This window comes from Hyperoodon ampullatus (assembly GCF_949752795.1).
Source record: "Hyperoodon ampullatus genome assembly, chromosome: 3".
Classification (NCBI taxonomy): Eukaryota; Metazoa; Chordata; class Mammalia; order Artiodactyla; family Ziphiidae; genus Hyperoodon; species Hyperoodon ampullatus.
This window is the reverse complement of record NC_136916.1, coordinates 125408252-125430575: the sequence shown is the minus strand read 5'-3', so window position 1 is coordinate 125430575 and position 22324 is coordinate 125408252. Positions and strand designations below refer to the sequence as shown.

Here is a 22324-nt window from a genome sequence, read left to right as displayed (position 1 = left end):
TTGTACATTGTTGGTGGGACTGTAAATTGGTGCAACCATGATGGAAAACACTATTACATGATCTGGCAATTCTGCTCCTGGGTATATATCCAGAAAAAAATGAAAACACTACTTTGAAAAGATACATGCACCCCAATGTTCACAGCAGCACTATTTACAATAGTCAAGACATGGAAAAAACGCAAGTGCTCATCAACAGATGACTGGTTTAAGAAGATGTGATATATATGTATATATTATATATATATATGTATACATACATACATATATACACATACACAATGGAATATTACTCAGACATAAAAAAGGATGAAATATTGCCATTTGCAGCAACATGGATTGATCTAGAGAATATCATACTATGTAAGTCAGAAAGAGAAAGACAAATATTATATGCTATCACTATATGTGGAATATAAAAAATAATATAAATGAATCCATATACAAAACAGAAACAGACTCACAGACATAGAAAACAAACTTCTGGTTACCAAATGGAAATGGGAGGGAAGGGAGGAATAAACTAGGAGTATGGGATTAACATATACACACTACTATACATAAAATAGATAAGCAACAAGGATTTACTTTATAGCACAGGGAACTATATTCAATATCTTGTAATAACCTATAATGGAAAATAATCTGAAATATATATATATAATTGAATCACTTTGCTATATATCTAAAACTAATACAATATTGTAAATCAACTATATTCCAATTAAAAAAAGAAACCTAGTTCAGACTAAGCACTAGAGAGAAAAGAAACCTTGAAACACTTAAGGAGTTTATACATGCCAAGGTTAAGAGTGGGAAAGATGCACTTCCTTGGTGGTGCAGTGGTTAAGAATTCTCCTACCAATGCAGGGGCCATGGGTTTGAGCCCTGGTCCAGGAAAATCCCACATGCCACAGAGCAACTAAGCCTGTGTGCCACAACTACAGAGCCTGTGCTCTAGAGTCCACGAGCCACAGCTACTGAGCCCACATGCCACAATTACTGAAGCCCGCATGCCTAGAGCTCATGCTCTGCAACGAGAAGCCACTGCAATGAGAAGCCCGTGCACCGCAACGAAGAGCAGTCCCCACTTGCCATAACTAGAGAAAGCCCAAGTGCAACAACGTAGACCTGACACAGCCTAAAAAAAAAAAAAAAAAAAAGTGGAAAAGATATACAAGAAAATAATCACCATATGATAATCAACCAACAAAAGGATAACTTTGAAGGAAAGCTTCTAACCCCCAGGAACAGATCAAGTCAATTTTACAGCAATCTGTACTTTCTGAGGTTAATTTCTAGCTCAGTTTGTGATTATTTATTTAATTATCCTCTCTCTCCTACTAGACTGTAAGCTCTATGGGGATAGGACCTATGTCTAGTTTTGATTATCATTCTTTTCCAGAGACCGTTAGTACAGTGCTTGGCACATAGTAGGTGCTCAATAAATGTTAGATGAATGTTATAAGGCAGAAAAAATGGAAAGCAAAATATAATTAATTTAGGGTCAACTGACAGAAACATCAGGTAGCCCCAAAAGTGTTTGGTGACAAAGAGAAACAAATCTCAGTAAATGGAACAATATGCTCCACAATAGTTCACAAACATAAAATCTATACATAAACTATTACGAGATGATTGATAATTAGACAAATCTCATGAGGAAACACATAAAAAACATATTTAAGTAGTTTAATTTCATTTATGAGAGAGGCTGACATAACACCATTTTTTTTTACCTTAACAAAACAAAGCTTTATTTTTCAATCATATAATATTCATTCTTGAAAGAGGGGAGAGGTTCTGCTCCATATAGTCCTTACTCAAGGACCAGGGTTCATCACCTAGAACATCATAATCATAGTGGCAGGAGGAAGATGGAAAAAGAGAATAATGAACCTGTTCTAAAGCCCTTCTACCCACATGTCACTTCTGATTATGTTTCATTGGTTAAAGAAACTCATGTGATCATCTAACTGCAAAGGGTCAGAGAAGTGTATTCCTGCTGATTAGCCAAAAGGAGAACTGGAAATAATTAATGAGCAGTTATCATAACATCATTTTTAACATTACTTTTACTTTTTACCCTACAGTTTCTTCTAAGCAAATTACTGAAAGAAATATTGCTCAAATCTCAATTCTAACATATAAAGAAAAAATATGCTTAAAAGATTTTTTGCATATGAACTATCCTTATATAATCTTTTTTGTTGTTATTTCTGTCCCATTCATTCAAACAGAGAAAGAGAAAATACTAACTCATGGAATCTAGTTTGCTAACACTCCAAGCATCCATGTTAATCACTTTCTCAAATCATTAATTGGGGCTCCAGGTTAATATGCTAGAAAATGGGCAGGTTCAAAGGGACAACCAGCAGAGGAAAGGAAGAAGAGGTGGTTCTGAGAGCTAATCCTAAAAAAGTCTGAAGTTTCTGTAAAAGGAATCCATTCACATTTGCCACTCATTGCCAATATTTCTTTTGGAAGTTTTTTTTTATTCCTTTCAGCATTGCACTCAATATTTACTTTAATCTGATTATTTGAGGATGCAAGTTTTGTCTGATTGTGCCCAAGGCCACACTATTAGTTTTGGTTGGCTCATTACCACTCCATTCATTTAACATGTGGCATGAACACCATTATATACAAAGCATAATAGGGATATAAAGATGACAGTATCTTAACTTTATCTTATACTACTCCAGACCAGAAACATGGGGAAAGCTTCCTAAAGAAATGGCTTTTAGCCAGTATTCAAAAAACAGACATGATCTGGACACATTAAGATTAGGAAAGGGCATCAATGCAGACTGTACATACAAACCAAGAAAACTTTTAGTATTAAGAATTCTAGAGCGTTGGGCATGAAAAGTAGTGAGAGGTAATGCAAGAAAGGTAAGCTGAGGCAAGATTATTAAGGGTCTCAAAAATTATGCTACAGAGTAGGAAATTTATTCTGTGAAAACCACTCAAGGTTTTGAGTATGGAAGAGATGATGACTGTACCTTAGAAAGATAATTCTGGAAGAGCATGTAGCCTTAATTAAAAAGAACTGAAAATAAGTGACAAAATGTCTTATCACAAGGCTACTGTAATTATCCAAGGAAGAAGTAATGAAAGCCCAAATTAAACTGAAAAGAATTGGTAAGATTGGTCAATGCCTGAACTTGGAGGATAAGGAGAAGTAGAAAAGATGAATGTAGGGCTTCCCTGGTGGCACAGTGGTTGGGAGTCTGCCTGCCGATGCAGGGGACACGGGCTCGTGCCCCAGTCCGGGAGGATCTCACATGCCGCGGAGTGGCTGGGCCCGTGAGCCATGGCCGCTGAGGCTGCGTGTCCGGAGCCTGTGCTCCGCAACGGGAGAGGCCACAGCAGTGAGAGGCCCGCATAACACACACACACACACACAAAAAAAGATGACTGTAAAGTTTTAAGTCTCCGTAACTGGGAAAATGGTAATGCTGCTAATAAAAATAGATAAAAAAGGAGGAGGAGCAGATCCAGAAAGAAAGGTAAGTTTGGTTTTGAACATGTTTATTCTTGTTGGCCAGATAGACCTAGTATATGTTTGGTTTAGAGTTGGAAGTTTGAGTGTGAAGTAATTTTCTGGAGTAGAATTAACTATTGATCAAAGATACAAATTTTTTTTTTTTTTTTGCAGTACGCAGGCTTCTCACCGTTGTGGCCTCTCCCATTGCAGAGCACAGGCTCCGGACGCGCAGGCTCAGTGGCCATGGCTCACGGGCCCAGCTGCTCCGCGGCATGTGGGATCTTCCCGGACTGGGGCATGAACCCGAGTCCCCTGCATCGGCAGGCGGACTCTCAACCCCTGCGCCACCAGGGAAGCCCAAAGATACAAATATTTTTATGAGTCTGTTGTCCAAAACAAAAAAAGCCACTGGCAGTAAATGAACATATTCAGCAATTATTTAAGAACAATTAAATTATATTACCTTTAGGAAGAAAAGTATTTTTAAATTTGATTTTTTATATAAGAAATAAAATATGTAAGTAAATACGAAAAAACACTGTCATTCTCTTTTGTAAAAACAGTGGACAAATGATCTCTCCTAAAAAGAACAGATACTATGAATTATATTAAGGATTAAATTTTAAGAAATTTACCAAAAAAACAAAAACAAAAAAACAACAAAAAAATACAAAAGGTTTCTAATCAAGTTCCCTCTTACTGAATTTGTGTTAGCTCCATAAAAAATACACATGTCTAAAATGCCTGATTACCTGCACATGTATGACTTAAGGTGATCAGAAACAAGAGAAGTTGACCTTATGATAACCAAGATTGCTACACTCAAAAAAATGACAGCTCCTTACATTTACTGGTAGGCCACAATGCTTAAATACAGGTGACTTCTATTTACTCTACTGAAATATTTATACCCTTCAAAATCACTCCCTCTTTGTTTTTTGACCCACCTCCTAGAATAACAAAAATAAAAACAAAAATAAACAAATGGAACCTAATGAAACTTAAAAGCTTTTGCACAGCAAAGAAAACCATAAATGAGATGAAAAGACAACCTTCAGAATGGGAGAAAATATTTGCAAATGAAGCAACTGACAATGGATTAATCTCCAAAAATATACAAACAGCTCATGCAGCTCAATATCAAAAAAACAATAAATGCTGGAGAGGGTGTGGAGAAAAGGGAACCCCTTGCACTGTTGGTGGGAATGTAAATTATACAGCCACTATGGAGAACAGTATGGAGGTTCCTTAAAAAACTAAAAATAGAGCTACCATATGATCCAGCAATCCCACTCCTGGGCATATATCCGGAGAAAACTATAACTCGAAAAGATACATGCACCCCAATGTTCACTGCAGCATTATTTACAATAGCCAGGACATGGAAGCAAACTAAATGTCCATCAACAGATGAATGGATAAAGAAGATGCGGTGTATATATATATATACAATGGAATATACTCAGCCATAAAAAAGGAACGAAATTGAGTTATCTGTAGTGAGGTGGATGGACCTAGAGTCTGTCATACAGAGTGAAGTAAGTCAGAAAGAGAAAAACAAATACCATGTATTAATGCATATATGTGGAATCTAGAAAAATGGTACAGATTAACCTATTTGCAGGGCAGGAATAGACACGCAGACGTACAGAATGGACGTGTGGACACAGGGGAGGGAGGAAGGGGTGGTGGGATGAATTGGGAGATTGGGATTGACATATATACACTACCATGTGTAAAACAGATAGCTAGTGGGAACCTGCTGTATAGCACAGGGAGCTCAGCTTGGTGCTCTGTGGAGACCTAGATGGGTGGGAGGGAGGTCCAAGAGGAAGGGGATATATGTATACATACAGCTGATTCACTTCATTGTACAGCAGAAACTAACACAACATTGTAAAGCAACTATACCCAAATAGTAAAAAACAACAACAAAACAAAATCACTTCCTCTTTACCCTGAGGAAAAAAGTTTAAATGCAGCTGAAATAGGATCTCTGAAAAAAACAGAGCAGTCACAGAAGTGCTGCTTGCTACTAAGTTTAAAAAAAAAAAAAGGAATGTAAATTATTAACAATGGTTAGTGATAACAAAGAAGCTTCCCAGGTTCTACCACAGGGAAATTATATTCCTGTTTCCACAGTTTTACTCCATAGTTACAACCTAAGTAGGCACCTGGGAGTCTTTGTTCACATGATTTCTCCGTCGCATTTTAACGGTAAAATGTCTGTATGTGTGTGTATGCGTGTGTGTATCCTGGGGTTAAAGATCAGCAGGGAAACACTAGTTTTAACCTCTTGGGTAATAGCTTCCCTGCATTGGCTCCTCAGACTAAAAACCATAAATTAATATGTGAACCTATGTGTTCTCCTATTTTGCAAAATTATTCAAACAACAACACAGCAGCAGAAGGGTAAGAAGAAAAATCTCAAAACTGAGGATCCTCAGTTAGTTTTTCTTTATTGGCATGCTTACAGAGAGACAATGAATCTTAAAAATGAACTTATGAAATTTACTAACCTTTTGTACGCTTATAATGTCTTGGGTGTTCCTTATTTTGTATCTTTAAAACACTAGGTGAAATGTCATGTGACCTATCATCTTCAAAATCACCACATCCAAACCCATAGTTCACACGTTGACCAATTATGCTTACATTGGATGTTGTAATCCCTATAAAATAAATAAAATACATAAAAACATTTATTTGAATGATATAATACCATAGGTACATATCTCTCCTCTAAATCTATCTTGGCTTCTAACCTTTTAAAAAGGTTCAATAACATAATATTAAAAATTATAACATTTCAGTAATTTTTTAAAGTTTTATCTTATTTTAAATTTTTATAATACTTTTTACCTTACTAGCAGATCAAAACATTTATTATAAGCCATACTATCACATTTTATAAAAGAAGCTTTAAAATTACAATGACATACAAAATTCAATGTTTGAAAGAGATAATCAAATATATATATTTTTAAAACATGACAGGCATTTAATGTTTAAACGACATTTTACACTTTACAGCAAAACAGAATTTTTTTAAATCTAGAATTTTTAAACTGCTTCCTGAGAGAGGCCTATATTCTCCATTTCTCTCTTTTCTCCCACTCTCATGGTCTGGCTTTGGAGGCAATAAACTATATAGGAAAGGAGCTCAGAATCTGGAATTATGCTTCCTGGCTTTAAATCATAACACTGCCACTTAAATTGCTGACAGAAGCTGGTCAAGACACTTAAGCTTATTTGTAAAATGGGGATAATAGTAGTAGCTCTTCCAGAACCTCTGTGAGGATTGAATAAAGAAAATGTAAAGGGGTTATTAGTTCAGGGACTAGTGTACCACAAATATACAAATCTTATATTCCTAGTTAAAAACAAATCAAACCCTAATGTAGGCCTCCTTTTAATAAATACCTAAAATTTTAATCTACATTTGAATGTTTAAACACCCTATACTAATACTTTGCAGCTGTTAAAACCACAAAACTACTAAATGGAAAATCCTAGGCAATATATATTTAAGTCACCATCCATTTTTATGTATAGCTGCCATGTAAACCATTAAGTAATAACAATAAAATATAATTTGTTTTTCATACTGTTGAGGGTATTTTAATAAAAACAGGACAGGGCTTCCCTGGTGGCGCAGTGGTTGAGAGTCCGCCTGCCGATGCAGGGGACACGGGTTCGTGCCCCGGTCCGGGAAGATCCCACATGCCGCGGAGCGGCTGGGCCCGCGGGCCATGGTCGCTGAGCCTGCGGGTCCAGAGCCCGTGCTCCGCAACGGGAGAGGCCACAACAGTGAGAGGCCCGCGTACCGCAAAAAAAAAAAAAAAAGAAAAAAACAGGACAGCAGGGAGAGGAGGTGGCTGGTGGCCACTGGGCTAGAGAGTACTGCAGAGTATAGGGCACTAAGTCAGATTCATTGAGAAAGATTTAAAAAATATCTGCTATTAAATGATAGAGACCTTCTGGGAGTAACATGGATACCTTTCTAAATTCTTCTTAATTTTGATAGTTAATTCATAAAGTAAGCCTCATAAAGATATTGGCTTTGGATGGAAATGCTTTCTATTAATAGTTGATACTAACGTAAAGCTACAGGAAAAATGTTTGCTAAAACAACATTCAGGAAATTCAGCACAATGTGCTATAGTAGGTAGTAGTGGAATCTATGTGGAAATCTTTATTGAAAATGCTGATGTGAAGACAGATGAATTTATAATTTTTACATAACTATTTTTGTTTTTATCTTCAGGTAGTCCTTATTCTGAGCATTACCATTTTTATGTTTCACTAATTAAACAACAATAAACTTGTAGAAATCACTTGCTTACTGAAAACAAAACAAACCCTATCCCAAATAAACAAAAAATGTAAACCCAAATTTATAAAATCCTAAACCATTAGCAACTTAACATTTTGGAAGCATATTAAATTTAACCAAGAATATCTTACAATAAATACAATAATAGTGTTTCTAAAACTTGATCCTAGAAATATCTAACTTATTTGTTAAAAATGCAGATTTCTAACTCTGAAGATTGATTCAGTAGGTATAAGGTGAGGCCCCAAAACCTATATGTTATATGCATTCCTAGTGATTCCTAGGATTAGGCAAGTTTGAGAAACACTGACTATTAAACAAGTTTGGGAAACACTGAACATCGCATACAGAAGAGTGTATTACTGTAAGACCTATCACTCCACTAAAATTTAAATGACTCACAAAGTTATACAACTAGGGTCAGAGGGAAACTCAAATCTCGGTTTTCTAAATCTACCCTTTTCTAATTCCAAGAATATTCTTCCAAAAGAGGGTTCCATTTTTATAAACTAGATACAACCTGGCAACAAAGTCTCTTCAAACTTAAAAAATTATTTGTAAAGTAATAAATAATTTATTAGGATAATCAGCCTTAAAAAAGAATTAAAGAATAAGTTTATGTATTATATTTCTTTGGGTCTTCCCCTTTAGGAGAACAAATACTTACCAAGTGCCCACTATGTACTAGGTACTTTATATATGTTATATACTTAGATCTTCACCACGCTTCTCAAGGTTTACATCATCAGATGAGGCAACTAGTTTCAAAGCAATTAAGTAACTTGCACAGAGAAAGAATATGATTATTAAAATATCAAACTGGGATTCCAGCTGGGGTCTTTCAGACTCCAAAGCACATATACATTGCCTTCCTGTGCCTAGTAGAATAACTATCTCTTAGTCTAACACACAAGCTTTGTGGAAGCCAGTATACCAGACACACATAGCTGAGTTGGGCTTTTATAATTATCACAGGCACTTGTTGGCAATCAGGGGTAAATAATCTCTGGGGATCAAGAATCTGAGAGTCCAAAAAAGTAAAATAATTGCAATACCACTATAAAAATGTCAGTGCAAAATGTAATGATATTACAAAAGAGGTAATATGAATTTTATTTGTGAATTGGGAAGGCTTCCCAGAGAAAGCAACTGAGTTGTTTTCACAGCTGAATGGGGTGTGGTGTGGATTTCAGAGTTCATCCAGAAGAAACAGTATGTGCAACTGCAAAGAGATAGGAAATGGTACTGAAGGTAGTCTGATTTAAGTGGATCACAACATACAAAGCAGGAAATGAAAATGAAGCTGGAGATGTCTGCACGGCTCTGATCAAAGAAGAATGCTCTGAATAAATTTAGGCTGGGCAATATAGTCAGTTTTGCATTATGGGAAAGGGATTGTAAGTGGACGAGACTGAAGCTGGAGAGAAATGTTAGGTGGCTAGGTAAAAAATGAGTAAGAGTGATAGTGGGAACTAAAAAGAGATGAAATTAAGATATATTTAGGAGGAAGAAATTTAAAATCTTAGCAAACAGTTAGATACACACACAGCTTTTTAGGAAAGTAATTATAAGGTAAACCTTAAGGTTGTTAGGACTTTCACACTGAGATCATGCAAAAATAAATATCATATCCCAACTTGCTACAATTAATTCATAATTCAATAGTTTTACAAATCATAAAGAAGAACATATAGTTCCCATCCTAAATTGATCAGAATTCAAATATTTTTCTAATTTATTACTAATACCTGAATCTATTTTCTAAGAACTGCTGTTATAAATTAGTGATTTCCAGGTTAGTTTGCAAAATGCTTAACACAAGATATTTACACTAGTTAAATATTATTTTTAAAAGAAATTGTCTTTTGTGGCCCCCGGTGGTTTCTAAACTATGCTGCACTTTAGAATCACCTAGAGAGTTCTCAAAAATTTTGATGGCCAGGTCACATTCTGTATCAATTAAATCAAAATGTCCTGGTGTAGGAGCCAGAACGGGTAACTTATGGGTTTAAGGGGTATCAATTATTCAGGTAAGTATTTTTTCTTCCAAGAATAATAAGTATTCTTGCCAAAATGGCCTTTTAAGGAGTTAAGAAGATGGTTAGTCTTAATTAGTAATTACAAAATTCTAAATCTAAAATACATTTGCCATCATTTTTTAATCATTTAAAAATCATACTTTCTATAAAATATATTTATAAAACAGTCATAAATACCTGCACTGGGGCTTTGTTCAGCTACCTGAGAGTTCTTATTCTTTGCAGAAGAAAGTCTTGTTAGACAAGGTTTTGATCCAAATGTTGGAAATATGTCTGATCTACAATGAAACAAATTTCAATAAACATTGAAGATCCAGAGCTATTCAGCATTCTTATTTCAAACATTCTCTATACTTTTATTAACTCACTAAACTTTGATAGTGAGGCAGCAACAAGTATGATAAACTATGGCTAAGAATATTTCTTATTGGTATTCCTATTTCACCTTTTGAACTTCCAACCTTTTCAACATATGGTCAATCCTTAATTATTCATGAGAGGATTACCAAAGGAAATGAAGACACTACAATTTGTGCTGTTTAATCTTTCTTTGGGTAAGGGGATTAAAAAAAACCTGACCCAAAGACAGTCCATTCCAGAACTAAGCCAAATGATTCTAATCATCTAGTATATTATCTACCTTCATACATAATATAAAAATAGGGACTTAATAATATTATAAGAGATCAGCAACAAGTGAGTTTTAGCAAATGCCGCTGTCTTTGTGGACTATTTTTTGCCATACTTTCTTGACTTTATAAAGGCCTACAGGCCTTGTTTCACAAAGAAAGTAAACTGAAGAATATTAAGTCTGTACATAAAGGGAATTGTTTAAAATCAGTAAGAGCTAAAATGCCAATAAGTCAGTGATGGATATTATTAAGAAGAGATTTTACAAAGGAGTACAATTCTTAGTAGTTGGGTAGGCATATTTGTTAATTGGCCTAGTGAGAAATCAATGTTAAATATTTTAAAAGAGTAATTTCTCTAGACTAGATGACTGTCAATTTACATTTATATTGAGGGTATTTGACTTAGATGAAAGAAAATACTTCAGTCTCTAGAAAGTGGTTCTCAATAATTTTTCCTTTCCAACCCACATAAGGATGAAAGCTCTGCAGAAGTACTAGTGACTTTCTTTGGCCACGATTCTTAAGGCAGGATGTAAGCTGGTTGAGAATAATTGCTCTTAAACTAATAAAATAAAATGTGGAAATACTAAATTCATTAAAGATAATTCAGTCCACAAATGAGGGTATACTGAACTCCTTTCTCACGGAGTTTAATATCTGAAGAGAATAACTATGAAACAATATTGCGAATAGTGAATTCTAAATGTTATATCAACAATATAAAATGAACTTTCCTTCCCAATTGCGTTCCAGATTACTTACAGAACCTTGAAACTGTAAGAGTATGTAACATAAAATTTCACATTCATGTAAGATAAAGGAAAAACTTTAGGTCTAAGAGATAAATGTATATATTTTAAATGTCTGGTAACTTAATGTAAACATAATTGCTTCACCAGCCCACACAGCCATTCCAAATTCATTTTGTAAATATATTGCATTACTCTACATAGGTAATTACAACAAAGGAATTTCCAGTAAGAAAAAATTTCCAACTGCAAAATAAGCTGCTGTTTCAGCTAAAAAATGTGGGAAAGGAAATCATGGAATGAGACAGACCTCTCACAATGGGACACAAAAATTTGGTTTAATTCTATGAACTGCTGAAATAAAAAACCCTTTTATATTAATGTTCAACAGAACATCATCTCTCCTTGGATTATGTAATCTCTACCTATTAGAGGTTCTAGTTCACTTAAGTAAAAATAATTTAAATTTAATTTTAAATATTTACCTCTATATGTAAACATGGTATGGATAAAATCAAAGGAAAATGAAATTAAACAGACTGACACCACCAAAGGTTAATAAGGATGTAAAACAACTGGAACTCTCATACATTGCTGACAGGAGTATAAAATTGCACAAGCATCTTAGAAAACTGCTTAGCACTTATTTAAAAAGTTAAATGTCCATCTACCCAAGACTTAGTAATTCTACTCCTAGGTTTTTGTCTAAAATAAAGAGGAATACACCTGAAACACAACATTGCAAATCAACTATAGTCCAATATAAAATAAAAAAATAAAATTTAACAATAAAATAAAATACAATAAAGAGGGAAAGGATTCCCCAAAATTCTAGAATAGGGTCACAGAGATTTTCAGAAATCAAGGTAGGATCACTGTTTACGATTTAAAGGTTATTGAGGGGGCTTCCCTGGTGGCGCAGTGGTTGAGAGTCCGCCTGCCGATGCAGGGGACACGGGTTCGTGCCCCGGTCCGGGAATATCCCACATGCCGTGGAGCGGCTGGGCCCATGAGCCATGGCCGCTGAGCCTGCACGTCCGGAGCCTGTGCTCCACAGCGGGAGAGGCCACAACAGTGAGAGTCCCGCATACCGCAAAAAAAAAAAAAAAAAAAGTTTACTGAGGTAATCTGGAAAAGTTTGTCGAATTGCTATGCTGTCAGTATGGGGTGACCAGGACTCTAATTCTAGCACTGCTGTGGTAAGGAAACTCCTAAGAGGGCTGCAAAAGCTACTGCATGGAGTCCTAAACTCACACAAGATAATGGAATAACAAAATATAAGAAATAGTTGGGTAATGGCTGGGTGGAATTTATCCATCGATTAGAGGAAACTGGTGCTGAGTTTTAAACGAAAACAGTAGTATCAGCTATTGGTCAATCGTCAAAGAGTCAATGATACAGAAAAGAGCTAAAGGACAAGGAATATTAGAATAAATCTTAGATAGGCATAAGAATAAGTGGGGCTTTGGGACTAGGATTTATATTAATTTAGTTGGGGTTGTGTTCTGTCTCTCCACCACCACCCCAAACCAAAGCCAACCAAGGTAATATCTGTAAATATTCTGTTGTCTTTTAAATGTATTTCAACGTTTCAAAAACTAGAAAATGGTCTTAAAGTTTTTTTTTAAAATATGATATTAGAGCTTCAGACTACAAATTACAGATCAGAATTCATTTAACATATCAAAAAATAAAATACATTATTCTCTTCCCCTGGTGAGTTGTTGACAGAGAAGAAGTCAAAGATTCTTGGCTGTAAACTCCACTTTCACTGTAAGAGCTGATGTTTGGAGAGGAAGATCGAGATGGAGAGTCCACAGTCAAGTCGAGCTTAATTGCAGAATCAGGGCTTTCAAGATCAGAAGTACTGCCACTCAGTTTTGCTCTTTTCTTAGCTGCACTATTACGAAGGGACCTAAGAGAGCTCTGCATCTAAAAAAAATTAAAACAATTAACTTTACAAAATAATTATATAAGTAAAAGTTATCTTTAAATTTCAAACTCCAATAACTATACCTAGCTAGCCACTCTCCAATCCAATACTAACAAGATGGATGTAAACATATCTGTACATAGTATAAATACAGATTTCATCACTCAGGTATTTATTTATAAACAACTTCCTAGGTTATAAGTTCCTTAAGAGGAAGGATCTCAAGATATTATTCACCATGGTATTTCCAGCACTGGGTACAATGACTAATATATTGTAAAAATTCATTCATAGGTGAATCACTGAACCAGATGGTAGCACAGTTGAAGTCACAGAGGTCCATCTAACCTTAGGTCAATAGTGTGCTGATGTGGCTATTTAGAAGTTCTATGAGAAGTTCAGCAAAAAGTAATCAGCTTTCTAAATTTGAAGTTTACATCAAGCTTGCCAGTGTTAGAGTTCAGAGAATAATAGATCATCGTATGTAACTTCTGAAGACAAGTATTTATAAAAATGCAGAGTAGAGATCTTTATCACATATATATTAAGTTTGGGAATAGAGCCTTGAACAAATTAAGGAACTCAGAAATATACATAAGCTGTGTTTTGCTTATATTTTGATTATAACAATTATAATAGTTGATTCAATAGTACAGCCACTTCCCTAGTAAATCCTTGGAAGGTTGAATATCCAAAAACATTAGTATCCACCTATATTTACTAATAATTATAAAAAAGAAATTACCCTTTCAAGTACCCACTAAAAGGGCTATTTTTTTTTTTTTTTTTTTTTTTTTTTTGCGGTATGTGGGCCTCTCACTGTTGTGGCCTCTCCCATTGCGGAGCACAGGCTCCGGACGTGCAGGCTCAACAGCCATGGCTCACGGGCCCAGCCGCTCTGCGGCATGTGGGATCTTCCCGGACCGGGGCACGAACCCATGTCCCCTGCATCGGCAGGCGGACTCTCAACCACTGCGCCACCAGGGAAGCCCTAAAAGGACTATTTTTAAGTTATCATAAAAAACAATATGTAGGATCAGATGAAATTTATGAGTTACACAGGAAAATACCTCTTCTGTAAGTTTGTTTCCTGTAAATAAATTCCCTTCATAGTACCACTGGACTATGACTGGAAAAACAAAAGCAAAAAGAAAAAAACAAGAAAAGATTTTACAAGCCATTAGAAGTTGGAATGACTAATTAGTTCATTAAGAACCAATTTTGATTCTTTATAAGTTAGTTTTACACATGCTTAATGTTAAAGAAATGCTTTTTAAATGAATATGCATTAATTTTTTTTGAGCAAACTATCAGTACATGATGCCTTACGTCTTAAAAACAGGCTAAAATAAGACCACAAAATATCATCATTGGGTGTTTCAGTTTACATATTTAATGTAAAACACTTTTCAACCTGACATCAGGCAAACTGAAATGATAAAAAGGAAGCATCTGTGGAAATAGTGCTCTGAATCCAAAGTAACATAGCAGCCACATCCCTTCTCTGGCATAATCAATATGTAGAGTTATCATATTGGCAATACATTTTTATAGTATAAATGGAGTGATCTAGGATTCAAAGATGAAAATACAATATGATGTCAATTTCATAAAGATAAATAAACTTGCACGTATGCACAAGGGACATGCTCAAGAATGTTTACTGCAGCATAGTTTGCAATAGCAAGACTAGAAATAAGCCAAAATCAATTATATGAATACATTATAAATATATCAAAATACTACTATATCAATATAAAAAGTACATAAAACACACAAACTAATGGTAACAGTGGTGCCTCCAGTGAAGAGGAAAGAGAAACTGGATTGGGGAGGGAACTATGTTATGTTTCTTTTATTAAAAAAGTAGGAAACAAAAACGACAAATTGTTCATTTGGTAGGGGTTAGTGCATGGGTATATTGCTATATTATCTGTACTTTTAATTTGAAAAGGAATAATATATGCACAGAATACTGGAAGGGAAGACATTAGAGTGACAGTGATAAATTATTCTGGGTAGTGGAATTTGGTGTGATGAATTTTCTTCTTAATACTTCACTATAGTTTCTACGTTTTCTATTGTGAACATAAAATATTTTTACAAATAAGACACCATGTTATGGGATAAAAAGTACTTGATTTTTCCTTAAATAACAACTATTATTTATAGACAATTACAAGCATTTAAAAATTACTGAAAATATTTGGTTCTAACCTCTTCTTGATCCAAATCTTTATCCCTGATATTTAATTCTGAAAGATCAATTTTAAGACTATCTTTTTCACTCTTCCAAATGTCTTCTGGCTCTTTCTTTTTGGGTCCCACTGTACTTAAATCAGCTTTATCAGGCAAAAGGCTGATACCCCGTGGTATGGGAGGTACAGGCTTGGTCCCATTTAAGCCTCGTCGGGAAGATGGTGATCTCACCAAGGCAGGTGTAAGTTGAACTGGAGAAGGTTTCTCTTGAGAATTTTCTCCTGCATGAAAAAGACATATTTTACTTTTTTTTTTCGGCTTCAAGTTGAAAAACAGTTATCAATAGCATTAAAATCACAAGTGTTTAGGATTAGGTGTTTTTAAATTAAAAAGCACGTTATATTTTACTAGAAATAAAGATTGCTACTTCTTAAGATGAGATAAAAATATCAGTGTCCCCTAACAAGTATAACAAAAATGGACCACCCAAAATCCTTTCATATCAAATAAAAATATTATATACCAAGTGAATCTTTTTTTTTTTGGCCGCGCTGCATGGCTTGTGACATCTTAATTCCCTGACCAAGGATTGCACCCGCACCCTTGGCAGTGAAAGCACGGAGTCCTAACCACTGGATCGCCAGGGAATTCCATGAAATTTCTTCATACACATCATCATGATTAATACTTGTAAAGTCCGTAATAAGCTAGAAGGGTTAATTATCTGGCTTGATATAACTATGTAAGCAACACTTGAATGACTACTATGTGCAAAGCAGTAATACTGGGCACTAGGGAGAACAAGTTGAATAATGTCTCAGCTTTCAATACAATATCTGATTTTGGAGGAAAAGACAAATACAGAAATAAATTAAAGAAGAGAATGAAGACAGTGCTAAGAGAAAGTAATAAAATCGGCTGACTATGCAATAAATTGACCTTATGATTATAAACTGGAACATTTGTGTTGTAGGGTAGTTTAAAGGTGAAATATCTGACCTCAGGGGCTAGGGATAGAAAAGCATTTGGGACATGGGGCTTGCCTTTAATAGACTTCTTATTTTGAGACTGAATCTGTCTTAAGTAAGCTAACATGCTAATTTTATGATTTTGGACTGGGCTATTGTTAAGAAAAGAATATTTTAGTTAATAACAAGTAGTAGAAAAACCATCAAAATAATTTTAACAGAGACGTAATTTTAACAGAGAGTAGTCAATAAATGTTGAATAAATACTAGACATTATAGTAAATATATGAATGATATTTTATATTTGTAAAGCTAAAACTTGTTAGTAGGATCTCAGGCTGTTCATGTTCATGTACATTATAAAGCATTATTATTTGTTTAGTTCCGAAAAAGGATTTTGAAGTGCCAATATAAGAAAAAAAAGAAATGGGAATTTCAATTGAATTTTATATTACACATTTGATCTATTTAACATTCTGTTAAAAATTTCTTAAATATTTACTAATTCAGAGAAATAAAACACAATTTACCAGCTTTTAAAGATCTAACAACCCAAACTTCAAAGTAATTATTCGAACATACAAATAAATTTGAACAAAGTATTAATTTTTACCATCATGTATACCTGTATGATCAGATGACTTTTGGCTGACAAGCTTTTTCTGCGGACTTGGCTTTGAAACTCCTTCAAAGCTTTGAAGAGGCCAGGAATTTGAGAAATTAACGGAATTATCTTGGGACTTCTTTGGAGATACAGTAAGAGACGTGTGCTTTGGACTAGTTCGAGGTGATGAGAGAGGATAGGATAGATGAATGAAGCCTCCTGAACTTGGATTTGGACCAGAGTATGATGAAGTACATTCTGTCTGACTACCAAATGTTTGCTGTGTCTTACTGCCAAAATTTAGGCTAGCATAAACTGTAATAAAACAAAAGAGAATGTAATTTATTTATACACATCTTCTAAGAGTTTTAAGTTTTCTTGCTTTTCACATTCAGGTTTTTAATCCCATCTGGCATTTATATTTTTGTACGATGTGAGGTAAAGACCTAAGTTAACTTTCTGCTATATAGGTAGTCCAGTTTTCCCAATGCCACTTTTTGAGTCACGCATCGTTTCTCTTTCATCTATAAATCTCCCATATGTATATTTAGGTCTATTCTTAGGTGCTTCTTATTGGTTGCCTTAGTCTTTTTGTCTGTTCTTGCACTAGCACCACAATGTTTTATTTATCATCATGCTGATAGGATGAGTCTCCTTCCATTTTTTTTCCAGTTTTATTGAGAGATGGTTGACATACATTACTGTATAACTTTCAGGCATACACCATGATGGTTTGATATATATATATATATATATATATATATATATATACATTGTGAAATGATTACCAAAATAGGTTCAGCGAACATCTACCTTCTGACATGGATACAGTAAAAAGAAAAGAAAAAGGAAAAACAAATTTTCTCTTTGTGATGAGAACACTTAGGATTTATTCTCGTAACAACTTTTCTGTATGCCACACAGCAGTGTTAACTCTAGTAATCATGTTGTCTCCTTCCATTTTGATCTTCTTTAGAATTATCTAGGCCATTCTTGGTCTTCCATTCTTTCATATGAATTTCAGGATTAGCCTGTCAGGTTCCATAAAAGATCCTGTTGAGATTTTGACAGAAATGACACTGAGTCTCCTTGTTTAAAAATATAGGATCTCTTTTAATTTATTCAGGCTTTCTTTCATGTCTCTCAAAAAAGTAGTTTAGTTTTCATAATAAATGGTATGCAAATCTTCTGTTAGATTTCCAGATACTTACGCATTTTGTTGATACTATAATCTTTCTTAAAAACTACATTTTCTGAATGTTGCTGGTGTCTGGGAGCTTTATTGACCTTTCCTTTCAGGTTTTATATTTGGCAACCTTGCTAAATTATTTATTATTTTAATAGTTTTCTGTATATCCTTTTGGATTTTCTACATAGATAATTAATCCAATAATGGTAATAATGATAATGATGAAGACTATGATGACAATGATGAGAGCTAATATTTATTGAGCTAATGTTTATGTGCCAGGTGGTGTTCCAAGTACTTTATATGCATTAACTAATTTAATCCTCACAACAATTTTGTGGGGTTGGTACTATTCCTATTTTATAGATAAAAAAATGACAGAGTAAATTGCTAAAAATCGCACACTAGGAAATTATAAAGCTGGGATATGAACTCAGGCACTCTGGCTCCCAAGCCTGTGCTTTTAAACACTACATTGTATCATGTTTTATCTGCTTAGAAAGGTATAATCTCCCAAGACTGAACCAGGAAGAAACAGAAGATATGAACAGACCAATTACCAGTACTGAAATTGAGTCAGTAATTTTAAAACTCCCGACAAACAAAACTCTGGTACCAGATAGCTTCACAGGTGAGTTTTATCAATTCACCTATCCTCAAACTATTCCACAAAATTACAGAGGAAGGAACACTGCCAAACTCATTCTATGAGGACAACATCACACTGATACCAAAACCAGACAAAGATGCCACAAAAAAAGAAAATTGCAGGCCAATATCACTGATGAACATAGATGTAAAAATCCTCAACAAAACACTAGCAAAAAAAGTCCAGCAATACATTAAAAGGATCCTACACCATGATCAAGTGGGATTTATGCCAGGGATGCAAGGATTTTTCAATATCTGCAAATCAATCAATGTGACATGCCACATTAACAAACTGAAGAATAAAAACCTTATGATCATAGCAAGAGATGCAGAAACAGCTCTTGATAAAATTCAACATCCACTTATGATAAAACCTCTCCAGAAAGTGGGCATAGAGGAAACATACCTCAAGCTACTGAAGGCCACATATGACAAACCCACAGCTAACATACTCAGTGGTGAAAAGCTGAAAGCATTTCCTAAGATCAGGAACAAGACACAGATGCCCACTCTTGCCACGTTTATTCAACATAGTTTTCAAAGTCCTAGCCACAGCAATCAGAAAAGAAGAAGAAATAATAAGAATCCAAATTGGAAAGGAAGAAGTAAAACTGTCACTGTTTGCACATGACATGATACTATACACAGAAAATCCTAGAGACACTACCAGAATACTACTAGTGCTCATCAATGAATTCAGTAAAGATGCAAGATACAAAATATACAGAAATCTGTTGCATTTCTATACAATAACAACAAACTATCAGGGAATTCCCTGGTGCTCCAGTGGTTAGGAGTCTACGCTTTCACCGCCAAGGGCCTGGGTTCAATTCCTGGTAGGGGAAGTAAGATCCCACGAGCCGTGTGGCACAGCCAAAAAACAAACATGAAAAAACTATCAGAAAGAGAAATTAAGGGGCTTCCCTGGTGGTGCAGTGGGTAGGAGTCCGCCTAGCAATGCAGGGGACACAGGTTCGAGCCCTGTTCCAGGAAGATCCCACATGCCGCGGAGCAGCTAAGCCCACGTGCCGCAACTACTGAGCCTGTGCTCTAGAGCCCGCAAGCCACAACTACTGAGCCCGCGTGCCACAACTACTGAAGCCCACGTGCCTGGGGCCCATGCTCCACAACAAGAGAGGCCACCACAACGAGAAGCCCACACACTGCAATGAAGAGTAGCCCCCACTAGCCGCAACTAGAAAAGGCCTGTGCACAGCAATGGAGACTCAATGCAGCCAAAAATGAATAAATGAATAAATAAATTTTAAAAAAAGAAAGAGAAATTAAGGAAACAATCCCATTTACCATTGCATCAAAAAGAATAAAATACCTAGGAATAAACCTACCTAAGGAGGTAAAAGACCAATACTTGGAAAATGATAAGACACTGATGAAAGAAATTGAAGATGGCACAAACAGATGGAAAGATATACTGTGTTCTTGGATTGAAAGAATCAACATTGTTAAAATGACCATACTACCCAAGGCAATCTACAGATTCAGGGCAATGCCTATCAACATACCAATGGTATTTTTCATGGAACTAGAACAAAAATTTTTTTTAATTTGTATGGAAGCACAAAAGATCCCGAATAACCAAAACAATTTTGAGAGAGAACAGAGCTGGAGGAATTACACTCCCTGATTTCAGACTATATTACAAAGCTATAGTCATCAAAACAGTATGGTACTGGCACAAAAACATACACACAGATCAATGGAACAAGATAAAGAGCCCAGCAATAAATTCATGCATTTATGGTCAATTAATCCATGATAAAGGAGGCAAGAATAAACAATGGAGAAAAGACAATCTCTTCAAATAAGCAGTGCTAGGAAAACTGGACAGTTACATGCAAAAGAATGAAATTAGAACATTTCTCTAACATCATATACAAAACATAGACTCAAAACGGATGAAAGACCTAAATGTAAGACCGGATACTATAAAACTCCTAGAGGAAAATATAGGCAGAACACTCTTTGACACAAATCGCAGCAGTATTTTTTTGGATCCAACTCCTAAAGTAAAGGAAATAAAAGCAAAAATAAACAAATGAGACCCAATTAAACTTAAAAGCTTTTATACAGCAAAGGAAACCATCAACAAGTGAAAAGACGACCTACTAAATGGGAACAAATATTTGCAAATGGTATGACTGATAAAGGATTAATATCCAAGCGTATAAACAGCTCATATAACTCAACACCAAAAAAACAAACAACCCAATTAAAAAATAGGCAGAAAAACTGAATAGACATTCTTCCAAAAAGGAAATGCAGATGGCCAACAGGCACATGAAAAAATGTTCAACATTGCTAATCATCAGGGAAAGGAAATGCAAATCAAAACCACAAGGCGATAGATATCACCTCACACCTGTCAGAATGGCTATCATCAAAAAGAACACAAATAACAAATGTTGGCAAGGATGTGGAGAAAGGGGAACCCTCAGACAGTGTTGGTAGGAATGTAAATTGGTGCAGCCACTGTGGAAAACAGTATAGAAGTTTCTCAAAAAATTACAAATAGAACTACAATATGACCCAACAATTCCACTCCTGGGTATATATCTGAAAAAAAACCAAAAACTCTAATTTGAAAAGATACATGCACCCCAATGTTCACAGCAACATTATCTACAATAGCCGAGATATGGAAGCAACTGAAGTGTCCAACAACAGATGAATGGATAAAGAAGATGTGGTATATATCTACAATGGAATACTACTCAACCACAAAACAGAATAAAATTTTGCCATTTGTAGCAACATGGATGGACTTGGAGGCTATTATGCTAAGTGAAATAAGTCAGACAGAGAAAGATAAATACTGTGTGGTATCACTTACAGACATTTGAATCTAAAAACTACAACAAACTAGGGCTTCCCTGGTGGCGCAGTGGTTGAGAGTCCGCCTGCCGATGCAGGGGACACGGGTTCGTACCTTGGTCCAGGGAGATCCCACATGCCGCAGAGCGGCTGGGCCCGTGAGCCATGGCCGCTGAGCCTGCGCATCCGGAGCCTGTGCTCCACAACGGGAGAGGCCACAACAGTGAGAGGCCCGCGTACCACCAAAAAAAAAAAAAAGAAAAGAAAAAAGAAAAATACAACAAACTAGTGAAGGTAACAATAAAGAAGCAGACTCACAGATATAGAGAACAAACTAATGGTCACCAGTGGGGAGAGGGACGGGAGGGGAGGGGCAATATAAGCGTAGGGGGTTAAGAGATACAAACTATTATGTATAAAATAAGCTACAAGGATATATTGTACAATGCAAGGAATATAGCCAATATTTTATAGCTATAAATGGAATATAACCTTTAAAATTTGTGAACCACTATATTGTACACCTGTTTCTTACATAATATTGTATTGGGTTGGACAAAAAGTTTGTTTGGTTAATGAATATGCTGTTCAATAAAGTTCTTGGTGAAAATGAAAAATGTGTCTTTTATTTTTACTTAAAACCAAATGAACTTTTTTGGCCAACCTAATAAATCAACTATACTTCAATTTAAAAAGTCTATT

The 22324-nt window shown here is 35.3% G+C and overlaps 1 protein-coding gene across 1 annotated transcript in view; it reads right to left on the bottom strand.

Annotated features, from left to right (window-relative positions):
• TOGARAM1 (TOG array regulator of axonemal microtubules 1) overlaps positions 1-22324 on the bottom strand; it is a gene marked incomplete at both ends in the record, with an annotated part of 77404 nt that overhangs the window by 33635 nt on the left and 21445 nt on the right. The window contains 5 exons of the mRNA XM_079700438.1: positions 6010-6162; positions 10043-10143; positions 12946-13178; positions 15397-15659; positions 16972-17265. Coding sequence (XP_079556564.1) covers positions 6010-6162; positions 10043-10143; positions 12946-13178; positions 15397-15659; positions 16972-17265 — 1044 coding nt within the window. The remainder of the gene's footprint in view (positions 1-6009; positions 6163-10042; positions 10144-12945; positions 13179-15396; positions 15660-16971; positions 17266-22324) is intronic.